This window comes from Perna viridis, chromosome 8 (genome assembly GCF_037379345.1).
Source record: "Perna viridis isolate PV_CMFRI_1.1 ecotype Kerala chromosome 8, ASM3737934v1, whole genome shotgun sequence".
NCBI lineage: Eukaryota > Metazoa > Mollusca > Bivalvia > Mytilida > Mytilidae > Perna > Perna viridis.
The window spans coordinates 43093622-43118340 of NC_142452.1; the positions used below are offsets into that span (position 1 = coordinate 43093622).

General features: G+C 31.9%; 1 protein-coding gene across 1 annotated transcript; it reads left to right on the forward strand.

The window, feature by feature from the left end:
- The first annotated feature begins 227 nt into the window (after positions 1 to 227).
- On the forward strand, positions 228 to 23097 carry LOC148610622 (ethanolamine kinase 1-like). Its single transcript, XM_088595834.1, has 8 exons — positions 228 to 378; positions 9355 to 9614; positions 12054 to 12194; positions 13029 to 13171; positions 13672 to 13755; positions 15093 to 15253; positions 16689 to 16762; positions 17872 to 23097. Exons 1-8 carry the CDS (start codon positions 256 to 258, stop codon positions 17930 to 17932), a joined length of 1047 nt encoding a protein of 348 aa, XP_088451960.1. The 5' UTR covers positions 228 to 255; the 3' UTR covers positions 17933 to 23097.
- The last annotated feature ends 1622 nt before the right edge of the window (positions 23098 to 24719 follow it).

The window sequence follows — 24719 nt, forward strand, 5'->3', positions numbered from 1 at the left end:
ACATTAAATATAAAGTCCCTGTTATAACATAAGGCAATTAGTACTACATGCATACTAGTAATGCACGGATAAATATTTCAACCTACAATATTGACAAATACATGTACTTTCCCGTGTATTGTTACAATGTACAAGTATCTAAATTTAGTAAAGTGAAATCTATGACAACTGTTATCACGGGGACTTCTCATTTGCTCCTTCTCAAGGTTTCATGAACATGGGCCGACTTAATCAGGGGACGATTCGACAACGAGAATGGCTTACCGGGACGACAACTTCGAGATTGAGAGCAGCGATGAAAAGGACATTGAAGCCGGTTCCTTGAAACTTTTAACACATGTAAGACCTCAGTGGAAAGCAGAGTGTGTCAAATTTAAGGTAATTATGTTCAGTTATCATAAAACTATGAAAAACAAATTTTTGTGGTAGATTTGGGGGGAGGGAGACAGAAAAAAAGGGGGGTTTGCAATACAATACAAAGTATACACAATATTGAACTTCACAATTACATTATTTTGGCCCTAACTTGGATTCGAAATTATCATAATAATAGTTTCTTCTTGAATTGAAAGTATCTGCAACAGCTTTTTTTTGTGGTGGTGGGGGGGGGGGGTATTTACAAAATGTGTATCAGCTGATCCAAGTGTACAAATGTACATGTACATTTGACTTTGTCATGACTCATGTACATGTACCATGGGGATGTCATATTGTCATATACAATATGGAGATGGCATTGCCTTTAATAAACAAAACACTGCAAACTGCACTACTTGAAATTTCATTTTTACCTCTTTGAGCAGGTCTATTAATAAGGTTGTTTTTATGAACTCCAGAAAAATAATAGTTCTCCATGGACAGTAGGAATATACATGTATTATACTATCTTGTGATGTAAACATTTTTGATGTAACTTACAACATGAGTTTCCAACAGATAATAACTTACAACATGAGTTTCAAACAGATAATGATTTATATTGCCTTTCCTATCTCAGAAAAGCTACAGTATATAATTTAATTTGAATAATAATGTCTACACATGTATACTATTTTTTAAAGAGACAGATGAGGTTCTTGAACAGCCATTGGAGGTCAATGGAACAAGTTGGAAAGCTTTAAGCATATATCTAACTTTCCTGAAATTTTTATATATGTCTTTTTTTTGTCATTAATATGATTAAGAAAAAAATTACAGACACTCAAGAGTACTTACTAATATATCAGAAAAGGGGAAAATTGTATAACTGAAATGTGATCTTTAAAAATATAATTTTTTGTTTGTTTGGTTAATTAATGGAAATGTTAAACTTCCCTGTTAGAATGGTAACATTTTTAATTTCCAGTACATGATTTTTTGTTGGTAAATTGAGAAACCTGAAGTGTAATATATATAACAACAAAGTTTTTACTAATAGGATAATTAATTGAAAAGAGTGAATAACCAAAATATGATCACAAGTGCCAAAGTACGCCTAGATTTAATGAGTGTGCAGAACTTGTGCGCACTCCGTGCACCAGTAAAATCTTAATGTGTTCTTGGCACGAGTGATAATATTTTGGTTATTCATGATAACTAATTGATTATCCTATTTATTATATATATTTCCTCCGTTATTCATTGTTATTTTCTACACAAATTTAAAATTTTGTGAACAGCACATTGTTATTTGTGTTGTGACGTTTTGGCGGGAGAAAGCATGAGAGTGAAATTACCAAATTTATTTCACAGTGTGAATAATCGAAAAAAAATTACACTGGGAACAATCTGTAAAAAACTGCTATCTATATAATAAATGTTTTTATTGATATTTTTGTTTGAAAAAAACAACATGTAGGTGTGCATATCAGTTGCTTTTGGATTTTGAACTAGCTTACGGAAAAAGGGATTATACTTTTGAGGTAGACACAGCTTGTTGTCTTTTGTCCTATTTGTTAAGTACATGTACATGTATGTATTTGTATTCTGTATCAATCTCAAGAGTTAAATCCAAACTGAGCAGATTTGTATAGTTCTTTTTATTGTTATATTTTCCCACTACTGTCCCAGATTACAGGAAGAATTTAGTACTCAAAAATATGTTTTATCCCACCACAAACTTTATACAATTTATGCCTGTCCATAGCCAGGAACCTGTAGTCCAGTGGTTGTCTTTGTTTTTTATGTTCATATTATTCCTTTTCTTTTTTTTTTTATTATAGATTAGGTCTATTTTTCGTCTTTAATGAATAGTTTCTCTACTTTAACTTTGAAGCCTTTGACAGCTTGCTTTGTGGTATGGGTTTTGCTCATCATTGAAGACAATGTGGTGACATGTTAGTTCAGTTTGGATTTTGGTGGATGACTGTCTCATTTACAATAATACATATACCACATCACCTATTTTTCATTCAACAGGTTGGGGATCTGTCTTGAAGTAATTAGATTGCTTTGGTATTTTTATGTGTTGCTTTTTTTTTTCCCATTCTAAAAAAAATTGTTTTCTTTATATGAAGTATACATGTCAAAAGTTGAAATAATTGTGTAAGTTTGAGCAACTTTTGCAAAGGAAGTAAGAATTTATTTTTATCATTTCAAAAGTTCACAGTCTGATTAACAGCTGTTACAATGTTATGGAGTGTATCATAACAGCTGATTTTATAATCAGATCGAAAAATTCATACCCAAGTAAAAAACTCCTGTAGCTTTTAAGGTATTAAAACTAAAAGTGTACCATTTTCTGAAAAGATGGATTAAATTCAATACCCAATATACAATGTAACTAAAGTATGACTTTATCAAACTTTCCAGTTTTATACATGTAAGTATTATCATAAAAAAGTCCTCCATTTGTCAGATGGGTCAATCTGGTATGTTCTATATACATTTACATATATATGTAGCAATTCGAAATGGACTATATAATTAACATACATGTTGAAATACAACAAATGCACTAGCATATTACCAAAATAAAAAATACCAATTTAATTAAAATTATACCAATCAATTGTTCTATTCAGTCACTGCATGTACATGTATAGGATCCAACGACACTCAATTCTACTTTCTGTTCTGATAACCTTTCTGATCAGCCAATCAGAATTCATCTTTCATGATTTTGAAAGCATTATTCAAAGGAAAAAGCCCAAGGATTATGAAAAGGTCATCTGAACAGAAAGTAGAATGGAGTGATATGTTGAATCCTATACATGCTGTGACTGAATGGAACAGTTGATGTCTCTGATTTTAATTAGATTGAAAATATACAGTGTACTTTCAAAGGTCACCAAAAGGTCTTAAACAAAGTGTATACCACTTTCAATGAAAATTCTAGAGTACATGTAGTTTAGTATGTTCTGAATGATTTAACTACCTTTCAGGTCAATAGCCGTAAATCTCACATTTTATGTATGTTGTTATACTTTATTGGATATTTTCATTCTTTATGTATTTTGAGTTTTACAATATTCAGTCATAAAATACAAATATGTAATGAAAAATTAACATAAAATAAAGTTAACAGAAGTTTAATGTTACATAACTAAGGCCAAGACAAAATGTATGTCTGTTTAACGTGACATTTGATGAAAAATAGGGTATATTGGTACATGTAGGTTATAACTTTCTATTTTTATAGGCCCATCTTTTCAGACGGAACATATAATGTTACATGTATACCGATGTCCATCTGCCCCTCCGTCCATCTGTCATTTATACAATGTACCGTACATAATAACTATTACTAAATAACGCTGCCACCAATTTTTGTGAAATTTCAATGAATTGTTTTTTTTGTTTTGTTTTTTTATTGAAGTGAGCTCCCTTTTGATTTAATAAAATTTTGAGTTTTCATTTTTGTTTTATGAGACTTCTTTTGTACAAAGAGTAATCAAGGGAACCAAGGTTATAGCGGTAATCAAAAGAATGTAATCCAGGGACAAAGACCAGACATGGAAAACAGACACACACAACAAGGAACAAGACGTAATTAAGAACATACATACAAAGTAACAAAAGTAAATGAGGAACTCGGACTCCACTAAAAACTGGGAGCATGGACCAGGTGCACCGGTAGGGTAAGCGTCCTCTGCTTTTCTAGAAACACCCGCGGAGTTGGTCATAAAAAGTCAAGTCTGGGGTAGACAAAGGAGGAAAGGAAAACTATGACCCATTGAATAAATCAGTTTTCATGGTGCAGATGGATACACTATAATGATCCATGAGTTCGTGATGACTTCAATCTTGTAGCAACATAACCCTGTTCTAGAAGCCTATTTGTTAGAGTTGTAGCACGATACAAAAAAATGGGGTGATTTTCTGCTTTTGGACTAGAACTCGAAAACCTGTTCAGCAATTTCAGTGAAACTTTGGTGCATTGTTTCTTCTTTCATCATAATGATTAAAACACTCTTTCAATTTTTGAAAAGTGATTTTATGATTAAGAGTTATGATACTTTATTCATAATAAAAGGGAAAATGTTACATTTTCCAGACTACAAATCAATAGCTGTTACACCGTTTTTCACAAAACTATAGTGAATTTTCATTTCTTTTGACTGTTAAGGACTCTCATTTAATTTTTATGAATTTAAAAATTTTCATTTTGAGTTACATGTTTAGGATTTTATTCACATAAAAGGGGAGATTTTCATATTTGAGCAACAACCTGAAAATGCTCTTTTTTTTTTTTTTTTTAAATATTTGAATAGTTTATATCTATTTATGTAAGCTTCTTTTTTGTTTTTTGGGGTATTTTTTTTTATATGTTTTGGATTTTACATTTTTGAATTATGGGACAAATTTCATACAAATATGGGGTAATTTGAAGTTTTGGGACTTAAAAGATATTGGCTGGTCTTGTTCAGCCATTTTTTGTCAGATTTTCTGACTCCTCTGGTTTTATGCTTTTCATACATGTATCATTAATACTTTTTGCTTAGTGACCCCTACATTTTTTGTTCATAATTTCATTAAACACACCTTATAATGTGATATGAGAAGTTTTTTTTATGAAATTTTGTTATTTCTTTTGTGTTTTTAAAAGATCAAACCCTTTAGGACAAAGCCCATGAAGAATCGGTAGGGTATGATAAAAAAAATCAAATGCATAGCTGAATAGAAATAAACAATTCAGTGTCATGGCATTTTGGTGATAAGGATGTTCCCTGCTCTTTTCTAAGTTAATAAAGAGTTCAAAGGGTTATGAAATCTTTTAAGACCTTTCATGTTCGAACAATATTTGAAGAAAAAATAGATGAGTCAGTGTGGTTTTTTTGTGGGGGATGTAGGCATTTGAAATGTTGACAGGAAAGGACTTCTATAGATACAGAAACAAACTTCTTTTTTAAAATTAATTAATAGACACTTATGGGAGGATTTCTTCACTTAGAAAATGCTTGATTAAAAAATGATAGTTCAGCATTTCATAAAAGTACCAATAAAATATGCCAGGGTAGGCAGAAAAGAGTAATCAAGGGAAGCAAGGATATAGCGGTAATCAAAAGAATGTAATGCAGGGACAAAGACCAGACATGGAAAACAGACATACACAACAAAGAACATAAAGTAACTGAAATCATACATATAAAATAACAAAAGCAAATGAGCAACTCGGACTCCACTAAGAACTGGGAGCATGGACCAGGTGCACCGGTAGGGTAAAAATAGGGTACATGTACATATATTATGGCATATACAGAAAAGTTTTTTTGTCTGGCCTAAATGTTCTTAAGGTAAATTACCCTACATTATACATGTACCAAGGTCTACACATGTATGGAATTTAAAGTCCCAGATAAAACTGAAGCCACTATGTATCTATGTGATGCTTAAGGTAAAAGTTTAAGTGTGGATAGCTGTCAAGTACATTTGTGTATGATAACCTTGATCTCCTAATTTTATCAATGCAGTGTTAAGTGTTGTCTGTACTATACATGTACTTTACCTTGGCAATAGATTACTGTACTATACATGTACTTTACCTTGACAATAGATTACTTAGATGACTTATTCCAACACTCATTTTCAAGGGCATATCTAGAGACTTTGGGAAAGGGAGGGTCCAGACTATTATTTGCTCATTACAGGGCATAATCTAGAAGGAGAAATGAGCAAAACTTCTCCTTGTTTGTGCTCACTTCTCCCTTTTGTCTTAATCAGGGAGAAGTTTTGTAATAGATTGCATAGACAAAAATGTCAATATTGTTATTTTTCAATTAGAATTTACCAAAACTTCTCCTTGTCATTGATGGCTAGATTAAGCCCTGCTTATTATATTTGCCAAAATTTTGCACAAAAGTAACTATAATTTTCCAACATTAGGGAGAAGCCCATTTGAACCCTCAAACCCCCACTCTCAGGATACGTTACTGACATTTTTAATTCGCTTTCTTATTTTAATATATAGGTATAATATTAAAGCATACTTAAGTTTCAAATTACCCAAATTACTTTGCACCTCCTATTACTAGTATGGAGAAATTGATAATTTTCCCCCAGTTTTAGCACATTGAATTTAGCCATTCTTAGCAGTACATGTACATGTATATGCAGCGTATACATAGCATTGCTATAATTTAGACATTTCATGTGGAAATTTGTAATCCACGCTGTAGTTTTTTTAACTTGCTTAGTTTTTAGACGCCCATCAAAGACGGGACGTATTATGGTGTACTGTTTTCCGTCCGTCTGTTGTCCACACTGCAGACAATAACTCCAAAAAACACTTTCACCAACTTTAATGAAACTTTGGTGAATGTTCATATCTATTGACATAAGTTCACTTTCGATTTTTATAAATTTCAGATTTTACATTTCCGTGTTATGAATTTTTTTACTTAAAAAAGTGGGATTTTCAAGTTTTCGGACAATAACTCAAGAACGCTTTCACCAACTTTAATGAAACTTTGGTGAATTGTTCATATCTATTGACATAAGTTCACTTTTGATTTTTATAAATTATAGATTTTTCGTTTCCTTGTTATGAATATTTTTCCTTAAAAGAGGGGGATTTTCAAGTCTTGGACAATAACTCAAAAACACTTTCACCAACTTTTTTGAAACTTTGGTGAATTGTTCATATCTATTAACATAAGTTCCCTTTTAATTTTTATAAATTTCAGATCTTTCATTTCCGTGTTATGAATTTTTATACAAACTGTACTTAAAAAAAGGAAGATTTTAAAATTTTCACACAATTACTCAAAAACGCTTTCCTTAACTTTTATGAGACTTTGGTGAATTGTTCATAACTATTGAAGTAAGCCCCTTCAGATTTGTTTAAATGTCAAACTTTTTGCTTCTGTGTTATGAAGTTTTACTCTTTAAAGAAGGCCAGAAACGGCCAAGAAAATTTTATTCGTTGAAAAATCATTTAAAACAGACCATTTGTTATGATGATCGACTAATAAATATAAAAGGTACTTGGTAACCTTGTCAGAAAATTGTGTTTTAAACAAGATAGAAATGTATGGGTGAAAAATCAAGACAACAAACTTAGTTAAAATTGAGGTAGCTTTGATAGTGTCAAATTTTTTGTGCCTTTTTTATTTACTTATTTACTTTTGGGGGGTAGGGTATTTCTAGTTGATCATACAAATTCATCAAAAGCATAAGGACAAGTCAAAAGGGCAACAGATGTATCATGCGATTAAAGCACAGCTGTTTATTATACATATTGAAGACACTTTTGTGCTGACATATATATGACAATGACACAGATCCAGATATGTATTGGCCTTATTTTCTTTATATTGAAGAGCTTAAAATAGATAATTTGATGAATTTGATTAATATTGGTACTCTGCGGTTGGACAAATTTTCAAGATTGTCAAGACATTGTTCTATAAATTTTAAGATTGTCTTCATCCCTCTCTGATCACATTGATCTTTGTCAAATTAAATTCAATTCTTGATACTTTCTATATTTTATTAAATGGAAATTTATCAAATTTTATTCATTTAACAAAAACAGTAGGAATCATTCTACTTATTTGAATCATATAGATTTTGCTGACGTTAACAATAGCCAATTTGACGGATCCGAGATTTGTTTACACGCATGCTTCACTCCCTGATTACTTATATATACACATTTCACTCCCTGACGCATTAACAGAAATTACCAATTAAAAGGTTTCAATCTTGCATTAATATTTCCATAGTGAAGTGCATATTTTTAGGATTTAAAAAAATATGTGAATTGATTCAGTAAACTTTTACTGATGTAGCAATTGTAAGGACGTGAAAAAATAATTTCCTGCAAAAAATGTAAGGTGAGTCCATGAAAATTTGACAGAAAAGTAATCTTGAACTATAAATAGCCATTTTCTCTACTTTCACTTTACACTCATCAATCCAACCTTTTTAGAGGAACATTTTTATGCTATAATGTCAAATTTTCTTAACAAAAAGTTTGTTATCTTATAGTGTCATGTTCACTCTATTTTATAAGTCATTGTTCATATCTTTTGGAAAAAAAAACATTAGTTTGTAAAGAGACAAAGAGAAGATGCAGTATATTTTTATACCCTCCATGTTTTGACATTCACCCGCTCAGGGATATGCAATGCAAGATTTGCACCAAAACACTGTATTAACATTAAAATGAACATACTTGCCAATCATATTGATTAATGACAGGTATAGGTGATTAAAGGTCAAGAGTAATTGGGAAATACAGTGACGATTTGCAATGCATAATGCAAATTTGAATACATGCCGCTCATTTTGAACTTGTGGCGCAAAGGAAATAAAATATGGCCCAGCACCATGCAAAAAGAGGGCATGGAGATCCCTGTCACACCCATTTTTTAAATACATGTAATCTCCTCTGAAACTTTTAATTGAATTTAATCCTAATGTTGTCACAAACATTCTAACAATTAATACAAGTAAATAATCTTTGAAGTCATGTTCACTGTGCCTGCCAATTAAGTCATCATATATAAAACACAAGGGTGAAGTTTCCCCAATTCAAAATCAGCTTAAATTGAAGGACAGTTATTGATTTATTGTACATGTACATGTAGGAATTATCTTTAAAAATGTCCATGTCAATAGGATATGTACATGTAAGTCTTGTCACATGACTCAATGGTTTCAGGAAAATGGGTTCTACCATACCTTTCAAATGCATGGAAACTTTGTCATTTTGAGAGCTCTGAGTTTAGAAATAAAAGTAAAACATCTTTCTTTGTAAATACCGACAAAAAAATTCAAATATATATTTCTACTTGATAAAATGTTGCAGATCTTGGAAGTAAACAATAAAATGCAGATCGGTCTTCAGAATACAATACGTTCTACATTGAAACTTCCAGAAAGGAGAATGAAACAGTAACAACTACACATATATTATTAACAATTTTTCAGCATTTTACAGAGGGAATCACAAACAAGCTGGTTGGGTGTTATGATGGAAATGAAGGCTTTGGAAAAGATGTTGTCCTTATCCGAGTTTATGGTGCGAACACAGACTTGATCATTGACAGGAACACGGAAAAGAATAACATCCAATACCTATCAGAACATGATCTTTGTCCTCCACTTTATGCCTCCTTTATGAATGGCCTTGCATATGGATTTTGTCGTGGAGAGACACTGGACTGTGAAAAAGTGAAAACATACAGAATGTAAGTTAATACTAGTCACTGAACCAGGGGTTCAAATTTGTGGTCCGAGGTTCAGGACCCTCTTTTTCTAACCTAGGACCTTTGAAATTTCATTTACCCTACATGTACCTAGCTTCAGGACCTTCTACTGTCTTCATTTCTACTTTATAAAGGACTTTATAGGACATTTGAAATTTCTTATTCATGTACAATGTAACTTGGTTCATATTGTTTTTGGCCTGTCTGTCACAAAGTTTGTCGGCGCAACTCCTCTGAAACTACTGAACCAAATTTTATGAAACTTGGTATGTAGCAAGAACATCATACGTAGTTGTGCATATTACCAGGAAATTTTGATCACCAAAATTTTATGTCCCTTTGAACTTGGAATTTTCCATAAATCCTCATAAATTACCTTGTCAGCGCAACTCCTCTGAATCTATTGAACAAAATTTTATAAAATGTGGTATGTAGCAGGGACATCATATGTTATCATGCATATTACTAGGAAATTTTGATCCCCTGAACTTAGAAATTTGTGTGCCCTTTGAACTTAGAAATATGTCAAAAATTCTCATAATTACCTTGTTAGTGCAACTTCTCTGCAGCCTCTCCATAGAATTTTATGAAGCTGTTTTTTGGACATGATGGATTCTGCAAGTGGATCCAGTGGGGAGACATGTTTTTGCAGACAAAAACAAACTTTAATTCACTATATCGAATGATAGATAAATTTTCTTCACAAAAATCTCTGCTCCCATTGAATGGATTGGTTTCAATTTTAATGCATGGGGCATAAGTTGTAAGCAATCATGATTGCTGTCCAATGTCAATTTCCTGTATGAATTGGTGGTATACATAGCATGACAACACATACAACTTCATGTTTGAAATATGTCTTATAAAGTCATGTGATACATTTTATTTTTGATTTATGTGAAACCACCTTTACAATAATTTTGTTATTCTTTTTAAAAAGTTCCACTCCATACATGTATAATTTGGGAAACCAAAGATGGATTGGTACATGAACATTGTACTCCAGCAATGCTAGATGTTGGCAGGCTATCTGTTTCCTCAGTTAATACTGTCTTAGTGTTGAAGAGGAAGGAATGTCATTGTAAGGTATATTTCAAATCAAACTCAGTTTTGGGGAGAGCCCATGTCTTGGTGTAAAATTGTTCGTCACTATCACCCCCCCCCCCTTTTTAGGTTCCTCTCTATGTCCAAATATCTTGAAAGTTAAACTGTTCAAAATATTTTGATGAAATTATATAGGATGGTTATGCTTGAAGTAGATTTATCATTATTCAATGCCTGCCAAAGGAGATAATCCAACTTAATTGTTGAGACTACTCTTTTGATGAAATGCATAATGTGGAGATGCAAATGAAAGAAGATGATCTCTGTGCTGTGCTTTCAAAGAGAGATAGTTACACACAGGAGTTTTCATACTTATGAAAACTTATTAGAACATATCTTCCTTCACTGCTCAATTGAAATTCATAGCAAAATAAAGCATTACATGCTGATGTTAATGAAGGAAAGAAGGAATGGAATGGAAAGAAAATGAATTAATGAATGTATGTATGTATGTATGTATGTATGTATGTATGTATGTACGTATGTAATTGCATTGACAGATTTTCACATTTACCTGTATTAACAGCATACAAATTCATTTGAAGTGGGATATTCCTTCTGTGGGCTTGCTCATAGAATGAAGTTGAGTTGAATCATGGTTTCTTCCATTCTAAGCCAGTGATTAAAAATGCACATGACCTTTTAACCACAGGGCAGAAAATAAAAATTAAGTGAGAGATTTCTGGCCATATAACATTATCCAAATTTTCTACAGGTTTCATGGGAGAAACCAATTCCTCCTTAGTCCATTCCTGATTTAAATTATTCTCTACTCTCTATGATAAATATAAGATTTTAACATGCTCGCTAAAGCTTACATGTTTGAAAACTTAAATTTTACCATCTCATGTGGAGAAATAATTCATCGCACTTTTAACTGAAGAAGAATCTGTATCTCAGCTCAATACTTTTATGAAATGCCTAAAATCTCCTTAACACTATAGTAGTTTGACTACATTTCAATCATGTACACAAAACTGATTTTCAAAATTTGGAAATAAAGTTGTTTTACATGTAGGATAGTTTAACTTTTTGTGAAGACTATTTTCCTTCTCCATTAAGTATGGAAATTGAAAGTCATGCTTACAGCAGTTATCATTATTACTTGAAAGGCCACCCAAATTAAGACTGTTCTTTTCAAAATTTTCTTTGCTGTATAAAAAAATAAAAAGGCTATCAACTTATTTGTACATATATGTAAAGTTCCAATTTATTGAAGAAAGAAATCCACTGTTGATGTTCTGTGCTGTATTTTGCACTTTTTAGTCTCATGAATGGCATTGCATTAATGCTGTTGTGATTTTATTGTTTTTACAGACAAATCGCCAGAGAAATGGTGAGGTTACATTCCCTGAAACCAGCAGCAGGTACCAGTCCAACTGCAGGCTGGTATCCCAAATTGCGGAACTGGCTTGCAGTAGCCCCCAATGGTTTTGAGCAGCCAGAGAAACAGAAAAGGTACATGTATCCTGAAATGAAATAATTTATTCTTTGTAGCAATTGTGAGCTATTGCCATCACTTGGCATCTGTCTTCTTCTCTAAACTTTTTTTGAACATCTTTTTTAATTTTTTTTTTGCATAGTTTGTTTTTATATAGTGAAACCTGTTTTTTAAAGTCCTCTAATGTCAATTTGCTGACTAAACTGAACCAATTTGAAAGTTCAAAAGGGGTTAGGCTTCACTGTATATGTACCACAATTTTAAGATCCTATACACAGGCAGATGTTTTTCATGTGAAATTCATGTTAATCAAGCTTCACATGAAATTCACTCTACATGAATTGCATGTGAACAATTCATGTGAATTTCACGTGAAAGCTCGATTCACCGAATTTCACATGAACTCTGTGACAAAGTTTATTTGCTCAGTTTGGGTGAAAATCGTGTGAAATAATTTTGCCTGTGTAATGAAAGGTAAAATTTCTTAGTTAAAGTATGTTCACAGAAATCCGGTGAATTTTGACAAACCATGGAAATTGACGATTGTGTATGTGAATCATCTCTAGTTTTGGTTATATATTTGGAGACTGTTGACTCTAATTGTCCTTTTGTTTCCATACTGCAGTATGTTTGTGCTCACTTCTTCTATTTGTCTTTGACAAGGAGAAGTTTTTGTAATCAATTGTCAATAATTTTATTATTCTAACAGAATTTACTAAAACTTCTTGTCATCGATGTCTAGATTAAACCCGATTTTCAGTACCAGTACATTTACATTCAGCACTTTAAGGTCTAGCTCTCAGTTGGTACCTGTACCATAAAATATATCTAACTTCTTCGTAATTTCCTAGATTTCAGGAAGAAGTTGGATCCATTGACCAATTGAGAAAAGAAGTGGAGATTATACGGACAACGATAGAATCAATGAACACTCCTGTTGTTATGAGTCACAATGATCTTTTATTGAAAAACATGGTGTATGACAAAGATACAGGTAAAAACACACAGAAAATAAGGTTTTAGCTGATCACTGTCTTGCATTTGTTTTGACAAGCATTTAATATGGTACATTGAGAATATGGAAAGGGGATGCTTTGTTAATCAAGTGTTATTGAAAAGAAATTCTGTCTAAGCACATTCAATATGACTGTTTTGTTTAAATCTCTGATTTATCAAATGGGATTCTAAGGAACTGCCAGAGCTTAAGGAATTTTTTAAAGGTTTCCATGAAGATATAATGTCTCCCCCACCCCCTCTCTCATTTTTGTTGAGAAACATATTATGTTTGCCCTGTCCACCTGTGTGTCCAGCACAACATTTCAAAAATTACTGCACAAAATTTTACGAAACTTTGTAGGTAATTACACGTGATATGTATTTATGCGTACAATCAGGATTTGATGAATCACCAAATTTTGTGGGAGTTATAGCCAATTGAACTTGGGTATGTGAGAGACATACTAAAACTAACTTTACTTTCTCTTTATGTTTTAGACAAGATAAGTTTCATTGACCATGAGTATGCCATGTTCAACTACCAGCCGTTTGATATTGGCAACCACTTCTGTGAATATGCAGGTAAGGTCTTAGAAAAATGCCGAGGATCCATTGAGAAAGAGTTGAAGGCCTATAACATACAGTATGTACCCTATCATATAAAAGACATTTGGTATTTTGGTTACAACAGATGCTTTGTCATTTATACAGTTTCTTTATAGAAAGAAGAAACAATTTTGAATGTATGCTGGGAACACCATTAGGACAACATACTAAGAACAAATCTTAAAAAAAAACAAAACAAAACAAAATTACACATTGAAAAACAAACATTGTAAATTCTATATTGAAAACCAGTCTGTCTGCATGTGTTCTGGAGTGGCAGTGCTCCTTCTTTTACAAAAATACCCATGTTGCCGTTATATGACGGTATAAAGGACGTTTGGCAATAACTTCTCCTTGAATAAAATGGCAAGTTTCCAAAGGAAAAGAGGGAGATACATGTTGGAAGGAGAAATGAGGAGGCACATCCCTCCAAACATATGTGAAAAGAGGGAAATAACAGGAAAACACTCATACGAAGAAATTCATTAATTTTATGGTTTATATTTCCATCTAATTTAGCTATCAAAATTCTATGACTACATAAAGCTTTACAGGCATTCAACCTTTAAAGTTTTATACAAAACACTTTTTGTACGTTTTACTTCACCTGGCCATCACTTGATGTCTGTCATTGTTGTCGTCAAAACTCTTCCCGCTGACACTTCTTGACCAATTGGAACCAAACTTGGTATGAATGTTTCTTGGGGTATCCTGCATAGAACTGATGTGGGGATTTTTTTATCTGTTGAAAAACATGGCCACTGTTGCATAAAAATAGAACTGAGATGTCAGACAGTAGTATGTTTTTCGCATATATCTCCAAATTGTTAGGTTTAGCCATATTCTTTCTATTGCTGAATGATCCTCATAATAAGGCCTAGAAAAGGCTCCGGGGATCAAAGTTGTCAGATGACTCCTTGTAAGAGGTATTGCTCTTGAATGATGAAAAAGGTTTTTTTTTTCAGTTTTCAGCCAATATGTTTAAAACTTTTATAGATAGAAAAAAAAACTTACATTTGCTGAAATGTTCCTTATGATAAGTCCTATCAAAGTCCTAATGAATCTAAATTGTTGGACAACTTCTTGTTAAATTTATTGCCTTTGAAAGGCAAAATTCCACCTGGTGAGTAATTCAGGCTCCTGGGAACCTCTTGTGTTTTTATATTTGTTGAAGAAACCTACATGTATTGATTCAGATGAAATTGTTAAGTACTTTCCTAATTACAAATTCGCTATTATATAGAGCTGAACATCAATGCAGTGTTTATTGCATATAAAAATTGTAATTTTATGAAAATTTAACCATAATATAGGTGTGGATGAAGTAGATTTCAGCAGGTACCCAGACAAGGAGTATCAGCTCAAATGGCTTAGAACCTATCTAGAAGAATGGAATCAGTATAACAATATTACCTCCCCTGTTACTGATGACGAAGTAGAAAAGTGGTATAAACAGGTCAATAAATGTGCCTTAGTAAGTATAAACAAAGCCAGTCCCAGTGGTTGGGAAAGATTTTTTCAAATGGGCCATTTTCAGCATTTACTACAAGTATTCAATATGTTAATGGGCCATTTATTAACATTCTACATAAAATCCTGTAACTTCAATGGGCATATGACCCTAGCCCCTGCCTTTCCCTATCACTGTAGTTTGGGTCTTCAGATGGGAAACTAATGCAAGACAGTAATCACCAAAAAAACTTATAAGGGTATAATGATATAGATTGTATTGATTCATCAAATGTTCCCTGTGAAAATTTATACCGTGAAGTAAATAAATTCAGTAATTTCACTTTCGAATTTTCTCCCTCCAAAACATCACAACAAGAATATCAATCTACCATTCAATTTGTGTTGAATATTGTGATAAATTATGCAAGCACAGCAGACAACTTGGAAATAGTGGACAAACATCCGAAATTGACAAAATTAGATTAGGGGAAAAAATTCACCATAAAATATGTGCCTTTCATCAATTAGTTGTGGAGAATTTTGAATTTAATCTTGAACTAGATATCCCAAAGCAATAAATCTTTCAAAAATAGACAAAGCAGGGCCAAAAATTTACTACAAGATTTTAAATTATAACTCTGAGAATGTAATTACAGATTGCAAGATGACTCAAATGGTAGAAAAAATGAGTTTAAAAGAAAATATTAACGTTTTTGCAATACTTTGGAACGTAATATTGTTTGAGGAATCTGTATCTCCATGTTCTCCACGTCTTTAGTGATGGCCATTACAAGCACTTACTCTTTTTTTCTGCTGCACTTACTTTATGGGGAGTAACTTTTACTTTCAATGGAGCAGAAAAAAAGTATTCAGTCCAATCGACTAAACCGAAAACAAAAAACAAATGGATCAAATTTCAAAGGAGCAAAATATCTAAATTGTTCTGTACTTCAGTGTATCATTACACCCCATAAAACCTTCCGAATTCTTACCCAGATATATGCCAAGAATTTTTCACTGAACTCTTGTCTTAGGTTTAAATATACATGTACATTACTTATTCTTCATTAGTATAGTTATGAAAACCTTTCTACTACTGTAATGATTTTACTTAGGCAATCAAATTGATTACTTTCAGCACCTAATGATTTGTCGATTATATTCATGCGCACGATTTGATGCATAAGTACACAGATGTACTAACTTGGTCATTGGAATTTGAAATCCAGTTTTTGTTTGGTTGTGTGACCTGTGTTATCACATAATCAGATGTGTAAACAAATATGTAATTGAATGTATCTAATGTCATGTGGAATATAATTTTGTCTTGACTGTACTCCATGTTTTGTATAGCCTTTTGATATTTCAACTTTTTTGCGTGCTACATTTAATTTAGAAATGTTTTAAAGCTTTGTTTATATTTGAAGCTATGATCATAATTCATTTTTTTTTGACAGGCTGCCAATTTTTTCTGGGGAATTTGGGCATTGATACAGTCCAAGTATTCTGCAATAGATTTTGACTATCTAGAGTAAGTTGATTTATATATCTTTTGAGGGATACATGGTTTATCGGTACTCTGCACTTTTTCTTGTCGATGGATATTTTATCACAAGCTGTACTACAAGATTTAGTAGTCAATAATATAAATTTACATTGAAATGAATGAAAATGTCAAATTTTGATTAAAGATAAACAGAATAATAGTTACTTTCAATTTTGACAATTTAAGGAGGTAGACCTTGGATAAGGGACATAACTCTTACAGATCGTTGAAACGTTTGTGTGAACTCAGCATTTTACATCAATATCATGTAAGCATCAAAGGAACTTTGACTGATTCCATTCTGTTTCAAATGAAAGCTTGATAGGCTTTGATGAAATTGAATATGGTACAAACATATCCCTAACTACATGAGTAATGTCCCTTACCCTAGGAGTACTCCCTTAACAGGGAATATCTCAACTCCAATTAATGCACTTGCACACCTAATAACCTTAAGAACAGTTCATGTGGGAGATCCTCTCCAGTTGACATAGACATTTTTTTTTTTTTTTTGTTTAAAAGCAAAATTTTCATGTGAAAAATTAATTATTTAGTATTTTTCACTGAGAAAATATAGCTATTTTAACCAAGTACCTCTTCCAAATTTTACAGATTTTTATGGGAGATTCTAAATTTTTTATTGACTTTGAGGGGGTCTTCCCCTTAATGTGGTAGGGTTAACAGGTGTGCACTGGTTGAAGTATTCCACATGATATTTTCAGTAATATAACCAAAGTTACATGTTTTTTTTATGCTTACATGATATTGATGTAAAATGCTGATTTGTTCAATGTGTCTTAGCTTTCCTTTCCTCGTTTGTCTACCCCAGACTTGACATTTTATGATCAACTCAGCAGAGGACGCTTACCCTACAGGTGCACTTGGTTCATACTCCCACTTTTTACTTGAGTCTGAGTTGCTCATTTGCTTTTGTTACTTTGTTTGTATGATTTTAGTTACTTTATATTCTTTGTTGTGTATGTCTGTTTTCCATGTCTGGTCTTTGTCACTGAATTACATTCTTTTGATTACCACTATACCTTTGTTCCTTGATTACTCTTTTGTATACATTGATTTTGTATTCTTTATTTCAGTTATGCAATAATGAAGCTCAACGAGTATTTTAAAAGGAAGGATGAATTCCTGGCATTATGATGCACAGAGTTGTTTTAGCTCAAAGAATTTATATAGATGGGTGAATGGTTATAATGATATTAGAACTTTTAGGCCACTCCAAATTATATACACGTTTTTCCAGACCTGATACTAGAAAATCTTAAATGTTTCCAGAAAAAAAAATACTTCACTTTTTTAAAAATGTATGCTGCTTCTTCAATTTTACTTTCTTACTTTTAAAAATTGTTTGCAAAGTTTGTTAACTTCGAAAAGTACTCTTTTTTTCAGTTATCACCTTTCTTAAATGTATTAATTTGAGGAAAGTAAAATTACCTGTACTTAAGCATTTAAAGTTGTACTATTTAAAAAAAAACAAATCTGAAATAAGAGTATATGTAAGACAGACATTTTTTTAAATGGTCTGATAAACAATATTTTATTTTGAGTGGCCTAGTAGGTTGGTAAAAGGTTAGCAGATTGTTTTATTCAACATTTTTTTTCATATTACTTTTTTTTACATTGCTTCATAATATTTTTTCTATCTTTAAAGTCCTTTGCAGACAGTTGAGTCCATTTGTTTTTCAATTTTTGGAAATAGCTTAGGAACAGTGTATTTTCTTCTTTGAGGGACCTGGGATTTCATTTTTTTGTTGGAAATTTGTATTTCATTAGCAGCTGGAGTTAAAATTTCTGTTTGAAAATCTACATTGTTAAGTAATGGGAGGAATATTGGATCATAGTAGTTTTTTCTGTCCTTGGCTAAGTAAAAAACATTTTTGGCTCTAATTTGAAATAACTTCTACAATGTATTTTATTTAATCCCCCCCTCCCCCTCTTCAATATAAAAATGGTCACTGCCTAAATTTTCAAAAAAATATATCAATAGATGTGTCCGTTATCATCTTTGAAATTGTCCTGGACTGAAATAACAGAAATTCAAGCCCATATTGCTGTACTCATGTTAAAATTGCATTATTCATTAATAATAGTGGATAGCGTATTATCAAAAAAGCCTAAAAACCAAGATTTTAATCTTCATGTAAAAGACAATGAAGTTATTGAATTTTGTTGTAGACTCAAAAAAAAAGTATTTTTAGTTACTCACTGAGAGGGTAAATTTGAAATATGTGCACAAGTTTCGCACTTGCCTTGTTTGTATTGCCCAGTCTGTTAGCTTTCATGATTTGAGTGACTTTGAAATCCATATTTTTGTAACAAGACTTATGTGCTACCCAATGTCAGATAGCAAAACAATCTGTATACTTATTTCATTATTATTCAGATATATTTTCTTCCACTTTATCCTGGATTTATTTATTTATCCTACTACACAGCCAAAAGTGCTGCCCATGAGAATCATTTGGTTTGCAACATATGATAATCATGTGTTTCAGTTTACATATGATGATCGTGTGTTTCAGTTTACATATGATTAATTATGTGTTTTTGTTTATATCTGATTATTGCATGATTATCATATGTTTGCTATCCAAAATTAAAGCTGCATTAGCCACCAAATTTGTTCAGTTTTGATTCTACTGAATTTTGCTGATAAAATGAAATAAGTTTGTAATAATGCAATTGAAGCAATAAATGTCGATAATACCTACAGAATATTGTAAAAACAAAGAAGATCAATAGCTCAGATCTGATTATTTTTCGCCATTACTTCCGAAGATTGCCGACAGGACATTTACCCAGGTCACCAGAAGTCACATGCATACAAATTTATCTAGGTCAATTTTTTGTCTTGCAAGACAATAAATATATAGACACGTATTTCATGTATTTAACACATTTTTTTTGTTGATATTGAGTGAAATTTTATAGGAAAAGTGCAATTTAGTAGAATTAAGGCATATTTCAACAGAAATTTTTTTTTTACGAAAATGGCAGCTAATGCAGCTTTAACATATTATAATTATATGACTATCATATGTAAATTATCTTCAGATTATCATAGGAATCAAATGCCATATGATAATCATATGTGGCACATGTGGCTCTGTATAAGGGTTGTTCCATGTAAACATATGAGGTACAAGAGGCAATCACTCTCTAAATTTATACATGGGTGGTTGTCAAAACTCTTGACAAAATGAATGAATGATAGTATTAACTTAAAAATTCTACTATAAGTAAGTCCCTTGGCACTTAAGTGTCTTATCTTGTGCCAGTTATGTTTTAATGGAATAGCCCTAATTTTACTGTTTTTTTTATTTGAATGTATCAGTGTATAGGGCACATGCTTCAGTGAACTAGACAGCTATTTTTTGAATACCTTTTTGGACTAAATAATGTTTTACATGTATTATGAGTCCTTGATTACATTGTACAGTTATATTACAACATTATGTGTTATACTATAAGGTTATTGCATGAATACTGGGAATATTATCCAGAGTAGAATTCTATATTGCACCAGTTTATAAGTGGAATATACATTATATGAGGCATAATATTCCCCAGTTTTTATGCAATAACCCTCTTATTGTATGGCAATATAAATTAGTCATGTTAATGATGAACTTTTGTCACAGATATTGTCACAAATTTCAAGTACCATTCCATATAAAATTCAGACACTGCCAATGGTAAAGTGATTCATGGTGAAGAAAACCCATCGAACAAACAATGCTTTTTCAGTCTTCATATGCTATACTTTCATTTAATGATAAGCCTTTCTGCATTCAGGTCTGCACTTTTTAGAAAATCATACATTCATCTCCCACTGAAATCAACCAAATCTAGCCAAATTAAGAACTATAACTCTTGCAAAATGCAAATTATATGTACAATTTATATGAATTTTTTCTCCAAAGCGCAACACCCAAATGAAAAACTAAGACTGGTAATGTGATCAGTAACTGTCTCTGAACAAGAAATAAAACTGAATTTGGTGGGTTTTGACATGCATGAATCATGTCAGATTTTTATGAAGACTGCTACCCATCTATATTTGCACTTGTGCAGTTTGGAAATTTATTATAATTTACTCAGGTTTCTTATTGATATAACTTGTTCATATATTTCTGTTTACCTATTTGAACAATGAGTTGAAATTATTGCAAATTGACTTTTTTTTTTAAAAAAACATATGTTGATTTATGCAGTTTAAGGAAATGTCCTCATTCTTTATTGCAAATAACAGTACCTGTATTAATTATTACAGTAATCATCATTTTGCAATAAATGAAAGTTAGCATTGCAAAAATGTCATTTATTGTGACTGACATTGCAATAGTAACATGGGACAAACTTGCATAAATGAACATTGCAATAATTTGTGAATGAACTGTATAATGATACACTAGTAGTAGATCTATTGGTGCATTTACATTTGTTTTAGATTTATCTAATTTTTGTTATTTGGGTATTTTACATTTTAAGCATATAATAGGATATGTAAGTCTCATCATGTGACCCCGTGATTTCATGAGAACAGGTCCTAGTCTACCATTCAAAAGCATGGAGATAAGTCATTTAGAGAGCGTTGAGTTCAGTTTTAAGGGCAAAACATCTTTTTGTGTAAAACATGCCAATAAAAATGACAAAATCTATTTCTACATGATAAAGGTATTATAAAAAAAACATAAAATAGAAGATTTTGCATTGTTATACAGCGTTTCGATTACCCGGAAATAAACAATTAAATGCAGATTGGTCTTTGGTTTTCCAATACTTTCTACGTTGGAAATTCCAGTAAAGAAAATGAAACTAGAACGAGCCTTACATACCCTATAGCCCATGCAAGGATCATGAAGGAATGGTTTATCCAAGGAAATAAACAATTACAGTACCTGAACCAATCCATGCGATTATAATTGCGATCGATCATTGATGAGTGTCTGATCAGTCATCGATCTGTCAATCTGATCCATTTAACAGTTGATCGCTTCCTTTTTTCATCCTACGATTGGTTAAGTAACAGTCTTTGTAAGAATCATGCAAAATCTGAAAAATATTATACACCCCAAAAAAGGCTACATATTTTTATTTTTGTAATTAAGTTGTTTTATGGGTCTATACTATGAAATGTGTAATTATTCATTCAAATCTGTCTGCTCTTAGGAGATAATCAATATTGAAATTTCAATAGATTCTATTGTATTTTAGTGTCATTTACAGAGTTACCGCCTTTAATTTTGAAATCTACAGTGCATTCTATATCATTTTTATCTCCTAAGAACACAGGGTTATATGAAGAACTGAATGTAAATTTCTGTTTACTATGGCTATTCAAACAAAATATCAAAAATAAAAATACGTAGGCTTTTTACACATGAATCACATTTTGCATGATTCTTAGCTGGAGTACTACTTAATATATTTTACAGATAAGTTTGTTTTGGTCTTCCATTTTTACACAAATTTACTAAATAATATGAATTCAGACATTAATTGAGATATTTGTCTTCTAAATTTACTATCTTTAATGAAATACAAACTGTTGATTTATTATTTTAAGCTAAAAGTAAATTTAGTAAAACATTTAATTTGATTCATTCTGATCAAAATTCTAAAATTTACAGGAAATGTTCATTTGTAATTTTACATTGCAAAACTATGATCAGATTGGTCAGTGGTCATTGGTTATCAATCCATCAGCAATCAATCAATCATTGGTTCTTGATTTGTCATATAATTGTGCGGATTGGGTCGGGATCTGTAAGAACTCACCCAAGGGAATGGAAATATTGTTTTTGTTGCTTATGTGCCTACCTGCCAGGTTTAAATTCAGTCATTTTTAAGTGAAGATGTTTTCATGGCAATCAAATGATTTAGAATCTGTATTGACAAAAGAACAGATAAAGCTAAATCATTTCATGCCTATAAATCTGTAGGAACTGTGAATTTTAAATGTATTTTATGCAAATTATATTAATATTATTGTGTATCAATATATGGTAATATTACAGTATATAACAGAGGCAGATAAAAAAAAATGGAAAAAATAGGATTATCATAAGAACCATTTTTTCTGGAATTTTGCACAAAATTTTTAAACTTTCATCCAAAGTGGGGACCATCAACCCCAGGACTCCCCCTGGATCCACCACTGCAAAAGCAAACAATAAATTAATGCTTACCATCCATGTGATTTTAATATTAATAACATCATGATCCTTACATGGACTGACACTTCAGGTATAATTATATTTTAAGTAGATTATATAAAAAAACAATAAATATTTTGTTGTTAATTTTCTTTGTAGTTGTTGTCAAATCAGAAGCAAATTTATAGGGATGTGGACCTGGAATATGCCCCTTCTGCCTACCCACAATTTTTAGAAAAAATTGTTTTGCATGAAATCTAGATTTCACAAACTCTACCTCAAAAATTCTATTTACCCACCCCTCTAGCATTGAGTTGTAGATGTGCACAACAAATTTCACTCTCCCAATTTTGGCCAGAGACAGGACTTGTGTTATTCGCAAAAGTTACTTACATAAAGGGAAAAATTTGTAATAAATATCTCTCTAAAACATTTTCTAGCCATAAAGATTGATTGATTTCTACTGATGCAAATATATGATCTGTGAAAATGATCTACAATGTTCAATAACAATTACACAGGAAAAATTGCAACATATGTTTATTGTATGTTTTTTTATATGTTTAGGACCACCATGGAAAACTTACGTTTCTGGCTTATAAATTAATTTATAAAAAAAAAAACAATTAAATAAAAAATGAATAGTCATTATCTGTTTTCAATAGGATTTCCATGTATGAATTTCATCTGTCCATGTAATTTTTTTTTTCGTGTATTTTCAAAAGCATGAAAAACATTTTTCCAGAAAAGATGTTGCCATTTTTCCTGTGAACAGTTGTTCATATTTATACAAGGGGTTATTGTTATTGTCATTTAGGAAATGACCTTATAATAGTGCTAAGAAATAACATTGTTTAAATTGTCCTGTGCACTCGACGCTTACCCTACCGGTACACCTGGTCCATGCTCCCAGTTTTTAGTGGAGTCCGAGTTGCTCATTTGCTTTTTTACTTTGTATGTATAATTTTAGTTACTCTATGTTTTTTGTTTTGTATATCTGTTTTCCATGTCATGTCTTTGTCCCTGGATTACATTCTTTTGATTACCGCTATAGCCTTAGCTTGGTTCCCTTGATTACTCTTCCAATTATCAATATTTTCATTCTGTCAGATCTTTATTCAGTTTCACAAACATTTAATGACAATCCAAATTTAGCTAGAATTGTTGGTACATACTTGTCCCACTGCTCAGTTTGTGTTTTCTGTAGTCAGATTGAATAGCGCTGAGTGGAGCATTCTCTTTGTGTAGGCCTGTACCCAAACGCGCATTTACCTGCCACACTTCACTCTGTCGACTTTCACTTGGAGAATAGATTGCATACTTTGTAGTAAAATAAAACTAAACTGTAAGCGAATCTCACAAGGTGATCCTCTGCCCAAAAACCATATAAGCACCATGGGCGGATCCAGGATTTGAGTTGGTGGGTGGGGGGGGGGCGTTAATTGAATTAAATGCTGTACGAAGCAAGGCAAAAAATATTATGGGTGAAACTTGTAAATATTTTTTTCTTACCGATTGAGAGGGGGCGTAGGCCCGGTACGTCAGTCCTTGGATCCGTGCCTTCGCACCCCAAAGGTCATTCAGTAGGAAACACAAAATAGGAAGTAAATGAAGGGTATAATTAACAAAATAATCAAACTGATAAACTCAAGTCAAAAGGAAAAGTCAAAGAGTTCAGTCCTTATCACAATTGGCAACATCAAGACAAAAACTGGAAAGTTTGGTACAGGCATTTTTGATGGAAGAGTAATCAAGGGAACAAAGCAGAA